This window comes from Nannospalax galili, unplaced genomic scaffold (genome assembly GCF_000622305.1).
Source record: "Nannospalax galili isolate Female #2095 unplaced genomic scaffold, S.galili_v1.0 scaffold23, whole genome shotgun sequence".
Classification (NCBI taxonomy): domain Eukaryota; kingdom Metazoa; phylum Chordata; class Mammalia; order Rodentia; family Spalacidae; genus Nannospalax; species Nannospalax galili.
The window spans coordinates 1381284-1392286 of record NW_008350771.1 but is presented as its reverse complement, the minus strand read 5'-3'; the positions used below and the strand labels follow the sequence as shown (position 1 = coordinate 1392286).

At 48.2% G+C, this 11003-nt stretch overlaps 1 protein-coding gene across 1 annotated transcript; it reads left to right on the top strand.

Annotated features, from left to right (window-relative positions):
- The first annotated feature begins 3786 nt into the window (after window positions 1–3786).
- Rab42 (RAB42, member RAS oncogene family) lies at window positions 3787–5432 on the top strand. Its single transcript, XM_008847946.3, has 2 exons — window positions 3787–4132; window positions 4811–5432. Exons 1-2 carry the CDS (start codon window positions 3903–3905, stop codon window positions 5229–5231), a joined length of 651 nt encoding a protein of 216 aa, XP_008846168.1. The 5' UTR covers window positions 3787–3902; the 3' UTR covers window positions 5232–5432.
- The last annotated feature ends 5571 nt before the right edge of the window (window positions 5433–11003 follow it).

The window sequence follows — 11003 nt, the reverse complement described above, 5'->3', positions numbered from 1 at the left end:
GTGGGTGTTGTTGTTTGTTAAACATCTCACTAGTTTTCCCAGGCTCCTAGCAACAATGATTACAAGCCTACACCACCAAGCCCAGCTTCCCCTCCCTGCCTATATTAAGGAGGGAATCAAAGACCTTAGACTGTGCTGCCCCTAATTTATATCCTTCAGCTCCTAAATACAATGTAAGAAATGGGTGTGGCCAGGCATGATGGTGTACACCTTTAATTTCAGCACTCTACATTACCTACATTGTAAGTTCCAGGCCAGCTGTAGCTACATGAAAGAAAGAAATATAAATAGGTTTAGCATCTGTAACTCTAGCTCCAGGGGGATCTGACATCCTCTTCTGGCCTCTGTGGTCATTGCATGCATGTGATATGTTTAGGTACATGCAGGCAATACACTCACACATGTTTGTATGATGTATATTCCCTGCACGATGTTAAGTGCACCCATGTCATCAATACCCTCGGAGGTCAGAAGAGGGCATTGGATCCCCTGGAACTGGAGTTACAGATGTTTGCTAGCCACCATGTGGGTGCTGGGAATCAAAGTTAGTTCCTTTGCAAGAACAGCCAGTGCTCTTAACTGCTGAACCATCTCTCCAGACCCTTGTTTTGTTTTGAATACTTTAAGTGAATTACCTTGTTTTTTGAGGCAGGGTCTCTCATTGGCCTGGAGCTTACTAGGTAGGGTAGTCTGGCTGGCCGTTGAGCCCCAGGGATCTTCCTGTCTCCTCCTCCCCAGTGCTGAGATTATAAGCACATGCCTGGCTTTATTAAGGGTTCTGGAGCTGGAACTCAGGTCCTCATGCTTGTGTGGCAAATACTTAACCAAGTAAATTATCACTCTAGCCTTTATATATGTGTTTCTTTTTAAAAATATTTTATTTATTATTTTTATTTTGTGTATGAGTGTATTGCCTGCATGTATGTGAGTGCACTCGTGTCGTGCAATGCCAAGGTCAGAAGATGGCTTAGGATTCCCCTGGAACTGGAGTTAAGGACGGTTTGTAGCCACCATGTGGGTGCTAGGTATCAAACCCGGGTCCTCTGCAAGAGCAGTCAGTGCTCTTAACCACCGAGCCAGCCCCTAGCCCTTATATGTGTGTTTTCTAGCTCTTCCTCATTAGAATGAAGGCTCCCCAAGAGCAGCAACTTTGTCTCTGTCCCTTCCTTGCTGTATATGCTGATAAACAAAAGATAGCCATGGGTCAGTGAGATAGCGCAAATAGCTTGCTGTGCAAGCCTGACAACCTGAACTCGATCCATAGAACCCATATAAAAGTGGAAGCAAGCCGGGCGTGGTGGCGCACGCCTTTAATCCCAACATTTGGGAGGCAGAGGCAGAAATAAAAAAATAAAAATATGCCAGAAGCAGGCATGGTGGTACACACCTATAATCCCAGTATTGAGGGAGAGGCAGGAGACTCAGGAATTCAAGGTCAGCCAGCCTCTGCTACATAGCAAGTTTGGGGTGCATAACCATGAAATCTTGTCTTAACAAATCAAGAAAAAAAGCCATAGAAAAACATTAACTAGCCAAGTGTGGTGGCTCACACCTATAATCCCAGCACTTAGAAGGTGGAGGCAGGAGGATCATTCCAGGCCAGTTTGGGCTACACAGTGAGTTCTAGGCTAGCCTGGGCTATAGAGTAAAAAAAAAAAAAAAAAAAAAAAAAAAAAAGTGGAAGCAGAGAACTGACTCCACAAAATTGTCCTCTGACCTCCGTATGGATGCAGTAGCAGGAACACACAACACACACACATCACACATATACAATATAAATAACTAGGTGGGTTTTGTTGTTGCTATTTTGTTTTGAAACAGGCTCTCATTGTGAGACAGGTTCACAGAGATCTGCCTGTCTCTGCCTTCCAAGTGCTAGGATTAAAGGCCTGCATACCTTATTGGTTGGAGAGATGGCTCAACAGCTAAGATAACCTACTTCTTTGCCAGAGGACCTGGGTTCAGTTCCTGACACACATATATGGTGATCCAAAGCCCTCTTTTGGCCTCCACAGATACCACACATGCATGTGGTACATATGTACATGCAAGCAAAATATTCATACACATAAAAGTAAATAAAAAATTTTAAATAAAAAATAAGCTGAGCATGGTTGCACATGCCTTTAATCCCAGCACTCAGGAGGAAGAGGCAGGTGCATATTTGTGAGACTGAGGCCAGCCTGGTCTCCAAAGTGAGTTCCAGGGCAGCTGGGGCTACAGGGAGAACCTGTCTCAAAACAAACAGAAATGAAACAAAACAATAGCCAACACTTATTGGAATAATTCCCAAGTGATGAATGAAGAAATGAATGAAACTTGGTTGAGGTCACATGACCAGTAAGTGGCCAGGTCTTCCTACTGGAAATGTGCAGAATGGGTGGACGGTACCATCATTTGCCTTAGCAGATGAGGAAGAGGAATCAGAGAAAAGAAATGGCTTGCCCCTTGAGTCACACAGTGCATCTATGCCAAAGGTTAGCTGACATGAGGATTCTGGTCCTAGGTGCAATCAGAGGTAGACACATGACCCCAGCCCCATCAGGAGCCTCTGAGAGAGGAAGTTCAAAGAAGCTAATGCTGACACTGCACAGACTCCACAGGCTGAACAGAGGGCTGACCAGGGAGACTGGGGGGAGGGCTGCCTTTCCAGCTATTTCATGCCATTCTGCATTTGCCCGGTTGCCCTGGCCACGGTTATTTGGAGATTTGATAGAATTGCTTTTCATTGCTTGTAGAATCAGTGAAAAGAGGTGAGATGTCTCAGATAGTAAAGGCAGTTACTGCCAAGCCTGAAAACCCAAGCTCAATCTCTCGGATACCCATGGGCTGCAGAGAGGGACCTCTGTTGAGGGAAGGGTCTCCCTGTAGTCCCAGATGGCTTGGCACTCACTATGTAGACCAGGCTAGTCTCAATCTCACAGAGACCTACCTGCCTTTGCCTTCCAAGTGCTGGGATTAAAGGTGTGTGCCACCACAACTCACTTCAAAATGCCGGATTTGGATGCAGACATTCCTGCCAAATACAAACCCTTCATCCAAGTGGGATCCATCTGGTTCTCAGATGATCCCTTGTGTTTCCCATTGGGAGCATCAATGAAGAGTGAGTCTCTGTCATAGGTTTACTGTATGACTCAAGAGTCACTGTACGACCTGGAACAGACCACATCGCTGAGCCTTGGTCTCCTCCACTCTAAAATGAACCACTATAGGCTATCAAAAGTGTTAAGCCCATGAATCTGCCCTCTAAGTGTCATCAAGTCCCTAGGACTGCAGCCCTCTCTAGGGTTACACTTTGTGTGTCTTGCTTCCTCTACCAGAGTGCATCCAAATCCCTTCGCAAGCTCTGCTGTCCAGCAAAACCAGGCACGGGGGAAACAGAGGGGCTGGTGAACACTGGACTGGAACCTTGATCTAGAGGCCCCAAGCAGGATTAGTGAGGCTCCAGGCAAGAGGCGCCTGGGCAGAGAGGGAGCATCTGTAAACCATCCACTTCCCAGAGTGTCGCCCTCATTGCTGAGGTGGCCCAAAGAAGGTGGGACTGGGAAGAGGAAAATTCTCCAGTGCAGGGGTGGGCCTTCTAGAACTTGGTCTCTTAGGCCAGTGCTACGTGGTTAAGCTCCTCCTATTCCCTCCCCATCTTTTCTGTTTTTTAACCCCTATATCCTGTGAAGTAGAGATTGTTACTGTCCCCATTTTACAGAGGAGAAAGTCGAGGTTGTGATTTCCACTATTCAGGAGTCCCAGACTCTTCAGCGCGCTGACTGTGACCCTTCCTCAAAACGCAGTGCCTGGACCAGGGACAGGAGGAGGGACACAAGGGGGGGGGTGCAGGAAGGAGGGGCCCCATCCGGGCAGGGGCGGAGCAGAACTGCCCAGAGATTGGCAGGAGACCAGATCCCATGGAAGCGGCGAGCTGCAGCTACCAGTTTCGGATCGCGCTGCTGGGGGACGCTGCGGTGGGCAAGACGTCGCTGCTGCGGCGCTATGTGGCGGGCGCACCCCGGGCCGAGGAGCCTGAGCTGGAGCAGGAGCCCACGGTGGGCGTGGAGTTCTACAGCCGTGCGCTGCAGCTGCCCGGGTTGCGGGTCAAGCTGCAGCTCTGGGACACAGCGGGTCAGGAGCGCTTCAGGTGCGGCGGGCTGGGAGGGAACCTCTGCTGGGGAGAAGGGGTCCACGCCCTGTCTCCTCGCCCTGGGGACCTTCCCCGCCCCCGCCCCAGGGGCCAACTGCAGTGGTCCTTACCTTGCCAACCCCTTCCTAATACAGTGTCGGATGGGCCAAGTTCCACAGCCACGAATGTCATGGAGCCACATTCTCTACAACCTACAACCCATTTGCACCGGGGGCATTGCACTTCTCACAAGGATGAATTGACCCGGGTGCTGGGAGAGTTCTAAGAACTCAGAGGGGAAGTGTCAAGGGGGATTTGTGTTGAGGCATAGAGACAAGGGGAACAGAGACAGGGGAACAGAGACAGGAAACTGGGGGAAGAGGGCAGAGCGCCCTGCAGCCTGCCATCCCAGCACTCTGGAGGTGGGAGACAGGAGGATCAGAGGTTCAAGACCAGCCTGAGATACATGATACCCAGAATTGGAAGCATGTCCAAAGTTTGTGACTTCTTAACTGGGAGGTTCTCTGTACTGAGTGACAGTTGGAGACCCAGGCAGGGAAGCTCAGGATTGTGTGAAAGGAATGGAATGGAGTAGAAAGGCTTCAGTGGATCCCATTGGTGCGTGGCTCTGAGAGTGTCTTGAAGGCATTAAGCCTGTCCTAACTTACCACCCCCCACCCCCCTCCCCACCTCCAGGTCCATCACCAGATCCTTCTACCGGAACATGGTGGGCGTCCTGTTGGTCTTTGATGTGACAAACAGAGACTCCTTTGAACACATCCAAGATTGGCACCAGGAGGTCATATCCACTCAGGATCCTGACAAGGTGATCTTCTTACTGGTTGGTCACAAGAGTGATCTGAGCACCCGCTGTGTCTCCACCCAGGAAGCAAAGGAGCTGGCAGCCTCTTTGGGCATGGCCTTCATGGAGACCTCAGCCAAAAACAACTCCAATGTGGACCTGGCCTTTGACACCATCACTACTGCCATCCAGCAGGCCTTGCAACAAGGGAACATCAAGCTGGAAGAGGGCTGGGGGGGTGTCCGGCTCCTCCACAGAACCCCAAACCCCAGGTCCTCCAGCAGGAAACAGCACTCGGGTCCATGCCAGTGTTGAATCTGGGAGAGAAAGAGTTAAAGTAGTGCAACCTCAGGCTTCCCACAGAGGCAAGGAGAGGTAGTATTTGACAAATGCCAGAAGGTTAAAATCAACATCAAGGGTCTCTTGGCATGGTGAGACCTCCTAAATCTTAGGGTTTTTTTTGTTTGTTTGTTTTTGTTTTTGTTTTGTTTTTGTCTGTCTGTGTGCTGGCAATTAAAACATGGGCTTTTGCCAGGTGTGGTGGCACATGCCATTAATCCCAGCACTTGGGAGGCAGAGGCAGGCAGATCTCTGTGAGTTCAAGGCCAGCCTGGTCTACATAATGAGTTCCAGGTCAGCTGGGCTACAGGGAGACCCCATATCAAAAAGACCAAATAAATCAAAAACAAAAAAAAACCTCAGGCTTTTGTGCCAAGCTCTCTATCTCTGAGCCACATACGTCCTCAGTCCTTTTCTTTTTTATTTTAAGATTGGATAGATCTTGCCCAAGTTGGCCTTGAGCTTGTGATCCTCCTGCCTCAGCCTCCTGCCTGGCAGAGATTACAGGTATATTTCACTGGGCCAGGCTGTCTCTTGGATCTCAGTTCAACCTCTTTCTAGGGAAGAGTTTAAGGCCAGATTTACAACTTCTTTTCCTTTAGCCTGTTTCCTCAGCCATCAGTGTGATGGGGGTCGGGGGGAGCAGCACATAGGCCTTTAATCCCAGCACTTGGAAGACAGAGGCAGAATCAGGAGTTCAAAGCTAACCTCGGCTTCATAGCAAGTTTGAAGACAGCCTGGGCTGTCTCAAAAAACAAAACAAGCCTGGCATGGTGGCACATGCCTGTAGTCCCAGCACTTGGGAGGCAGAGGCAGGCGGATCTCTGTGACTTCAAGGCCAGCCTGGTCTACATAGTGAGTTCCAGAGCAGCTGGGGCTACAGGGAGACCCTGCTTCAAAAAAAAAAGACAAAAAAAACACCCAAACAAAACAAAAACCCCAAAAGATCCCACTGCACACAGAGGTTGTGGTCATGAGTGAGACGTGGGACAGGATTGCTCACTCAGAGCCGGCCACATTGAAGCCATCAAGCCTCTGCTTTCCTTTCCTGGCTTCAAATGGCCATTTCTGGCAGCATTCCTGGGCTCAGAGGCTGAGCTGCCTCTGTGTCTGTCCACCGTAGCGCTGGTGTGGGGAATTCCAGTGCAAGCCTGGCTCAGAGATTCCCTAGGTCCTCCTGGCCTTCAGGAGGGGTTGTTGAGTCTGGCCTTCAACCAGGGGTTGTTGCTTAGGGTCCCCACCCCAACCAAGCTTAGTGGCTAGAGTTGAATTCTGGTGGGGAGGAGCATAAATGAGCAGCAGATGTGTTGGGTGTACTGTGAAGACATGGTGAGCCACCAGGGACTGTGTGTGCTGGAGCCCTGCTGGATGATGGATCTCTGCTTACCGAACTCCCTGGGACCTAGTTGTCCTCAGGGCAGCCCACATCCAACTTCTATCCATGGTGAGAGTGTTAAAGAACTCACCCTCTAAAACGAAGCATGATGGCACATGCCTATAATCATGGCACTCTGCAGGTAGAAATAAGAGGACTAAAGGTTCAAGGTCATCCTCAGCTACATAGTGAGTTAAGAGTTCCAAGCCAGCCTGGGACAGAGGAGCCTCTGTCTAAAAAACAAACAAAAAACTTGTGTTCTCTTATCCCAGCTCTGGATACTCTGAAGCTCAAATCCAGCTTATCACTATGGGCTTCTTAGAGGACATCACTATGATGTCACAGTCAAGTTCTCCCTCTGCCCAATCCTGCTTCCCTCTGCTTCTTCTCCATTGAGGTGTAGATCTCAAGACTGCCTTCCTGATAAACATCTGCATGCTCACCTTCAGCTCAGACTCTGCTACATGGAGAACCTGACCTGCAGCAGGAGCTGCTAGGCCAGGATGACCCAGGGGCAGCCATGAAAGCCTTCCTGGAAGAGATGGTATTTCTGTTGGGCATGCCTTTAATCATAGCACGTGGGAGGCAGAGGCAGGTGGATCTCTATGAGTTCAAGACCAGCCTGGTCTACATAGTGAGTTCCAGGCCAGCTGGGGCTACACGGAAACCCTGTCTCAAAAAGACAAAAAAAAAAAAGAAAGAAAGAAAGAAAGAAAGAAAGAAAGAAAGAAAGAAAGAAAGAAAAGAAAGAAAGAAAGAAAGAAAGAAAGAAAGAAAGAAAGAAAGAAAGAAAGAAAGAAAGAAAGAAAGAAAGAATTGGCCTGTATAGGCCAGGCTGGCCTTCAATTCACAGTAGTCTTCTGCCCTCAGCTGAGATTACAAGCTTCTATCATCTTGCCTAAGTGACATAACATTCTTGTGATTCTCCAAATGGATCACTAAACCTATCAGACCTCTAGCAAATGCCAGTTGAAAGTGCTATAAGATAATGTCTGAGGCTGGGCTGGTATTCCATGTCTCTGATCCCAGCAAGAGAATTGCTGTAAATTTGAGACCAGAGTTCTGAAACCTGCAAGAGATTTCTGAGTTTGACCACCGCCTGCCTATCCAATGCTCTCACCATTGAAACTGGCAAATGTATTCATTCATGACTTTTTGTTCTGTGACTATAAAAGTTCTTAACCATTGAAATCTACCCGATGACTTTATAGACATAGACAGGAGCCAAGGATCCGAGTACATACAGATTAGAGATGCATGTGCCAACATCGCAGTGTTATTAGCAAAAGCAATGAGTCTTTCTGTAAGAAACAGTATATTTTAAAATGAAACCGTGATTTTTTTTTTTTTGGTCTTTTTGAGACAGCGTCTCCCTGTAGCCCCAGCTGTCCTGGAACTCATATGTAGACCAGGCGGGCGGGCCTTGAACATACAGAGATCCGCCTGCCTCTGCCTCCTGAGTGCTGGGATTAAAGGCATGCGCCACCACACCCGGCAAAATGGGGATCTTTTTTAAAGGTTAAAAACCCATTCAATTTTATGTCTTACAGGGTTTATACTGAGTTCACTATTGTATGACTGTATTAATTCAACAGTGAACCTAAAAATTTTATAGCCACTTTTGAAAGAGATGTATCTTTGCTCTCTGGAAACTGTTACTGAGTATGTTAAAGCTGTAATGAAATGCTTCTTCTAAAAAATAAAATATATAATAAAAAAATTCATACACATAAGAAAATAGGAAAAAAAAGTTCTTAACCTCTTCCACAGTGTTTGTTTTTGAGACAGGGTCTCACTATGTAGCCCTGGCTGGCCTCAAACTTGCTATGCAGACCATGCTGGCCTGGAACTCATAGAGATCCATCTATCTCTGTCTCCCAAGTGTTGTAATTAAAGGCATGTGTCAGTACACTCAGTTTCTTCCAGTTTAAAAAAATTATGTTTATTTTATGTGTATGAGTGTTTTGCACACAAAATACTGCGCCCATTTTGCACCCAGGCATGCAATGCCAGTGAAGGCCAGAAGAGGGCATTGGATCTCCTGGAACTGGAGTTAAAGGCAGTTGTTAGACATCATGTGGTGCTGGTAATCGAACCTGGGTGTTCTGCAAGAGCAGCCAGTGCTCTTATCCACTGAGCCATAGCTCCAGGTTTGGTTTTTGTTTTTTTTGTTTTGTTTTGTTTTTCTTTTTGTCTTTTTGAAGCAGGGTCTCCCTGTAGCCCCAACTGTCCTGGGACTCACTATGTAGACCAGGCTGGCCTTGAACTCACAGAGATCCACCTGCCTCTGCCTCCTGAGTGCTGGGGCTACGGGCGTGCGCCACCACGCCTGGCTATATCTCCAGTTTTTTAAGACAGGGTCTCATGTAGCCCAGGCTGGTCTCTGGCTATATAACCAAGGAAAATGAACTTTGAATTCCTGATCCTCCTGCCTCTACCTCCCAAAGTGCTGAGATTATAGGCATGTTCCACCATGTAACATGTCATTCAGGATAATTCCAACCAGTGTTCCTGCACCAACCTGTCAGATTGGCTCAGCATAAGTAACACTCAGCAAGCTGAGACAAGAGGATGAGTTCCAAGCCAACCTGAGCTACACAGTGAAAAGGGTCTCAAGAAGCAGAAACAAACACACTGGGAAAACCAGACCAGGAAGCCCCTGCCACCCAGGTCAGTTCTATTTTAGAGGAAGGGATGATTCCCCGTGCCCAGGGGCCCCATAAAGTGTTCAACAGGCTAGAATCACATACCTCAGCCCAGCTTCCAGGTTCAAGGTGGGAATACAGTCTCTTTCTCACAGAGCTGTTATGTGACATACTATGAATTCTTCTCACAGTGTGGGTGCACACCCACAGGCTTTCAACTGCTGGTGGCTTATTAATGACATGGCAACCCTGTGAGGCCCAGCAATCTTGACTATTTTATAGACAGACTATGTCATGACCAGTCAGGGAAATTGGCATAGCCAAATCAGGGAACCCAAGCCAGTTCCACAGTCCAATACCCAGGCCCAGGGTGAGTCTATCTCACAGCTCATGGCTCTCCCTGGCAAGTTGGGTTGGTATGATGAAAGCCCTGGGGATTCTAAATGGCTCTACTGGGTGTGTGTCTACACTAGGGAAAGGCAGCCCTGAGAACTGCAGCCTCCTCTCCCTCCACCCTGTGGACTGGGTCTCTCCTTTGGAGGGTCTCAGGTCTCCAGGTCTAACCTGTGGTCTGGCATCCACATTCCCAATAGGTCTTTTTCTTCCTAGGGTCTTTTTGCATGTGCTCCATCACTGAGCTACATCCCCAGACTCAGACCTAGAGGAATAGTCTGTCTCTGTCTCTGTCTCTCTCGCTGTCTCCCTCTCTGAGGCAGGATCTATGTAGCTCTCATTAGCCTGGAACTTTATATGTAGAACAGGCTGTCTTCCCTCTGCCTTTGCATCTCAAGTGCTGAGACTAAAGATATGTGCCACCACAGCATGCCTTCTCTTATATATCCAAAGCTGGCCTTGAACTGAAGTGTGTAGCTGAGGATGACCTTGAACTCCCAAAGTTCCAGCCTCTACTTCCCAAGTGCTGGGATCACTGGCATGTACCATCATGCCCAGTTCATGTGATGCCAGGGATCAAACCCAAGGCCTGAGACACTAGGCAAGTAAACTCTATCAACAACCCCTCTCTTCCCTCTTCCTCCTCTTCCTGCCCTTCCTCCTTTCCCCCTCTCTTCCTCTTCCTCTTCTTCTTCCTTTTTTTTTGTCTTTTTGAGACAGGGTCTCCTTGTAGCCACAACTGCCTGGAACTCACTCTGTAGACCAGGCTGGCCTCCATCTCACAGAGATCTGCCTGCCTCTACCTCTTGAGTGCTGGGATTAAAGGTGTGCGCCACCACGCCCAGCTCTTCCTCTTGTTTTTTAGGTAGGTTCTCACTGTGTAGCCCAGGCTGGCTATGAATTCATGATCCTCTTGATTTAGTCTCCTGGCTACTGGGATTAGAATGGTCTTTTAAAAAATAATACATTTTAGTCCATCTCACAGAGATCTGCCTGCCTCTACCTCTTGAGTGCTGGGATTAAAGGTGTGCGCCACCACGCCCAGCTCTTCCTCTTGTTTTTTAGGTAGGTTCTCACTGTGTAGCCCAGGCTGGCTATGAATTCATGATCCTCTTGATTTAGTCTCCTGGCTACTGGGATTAGAATGGTCTTTTAAAAAATAATACATTTTAGGCCAGGTGTGGTGGTGCATGCCTTTAATCCCAGCACTCGGGAGACAGGTACGTGGATCTCTGTGAGTTCAAGACCAGCCTTGTCTACATGGTGAGTTCTAGGCCATCTGGGGCTACAGGGAGACCCTGTCTCAAAAAGACAAAAAAAATTAATTTTATGTGT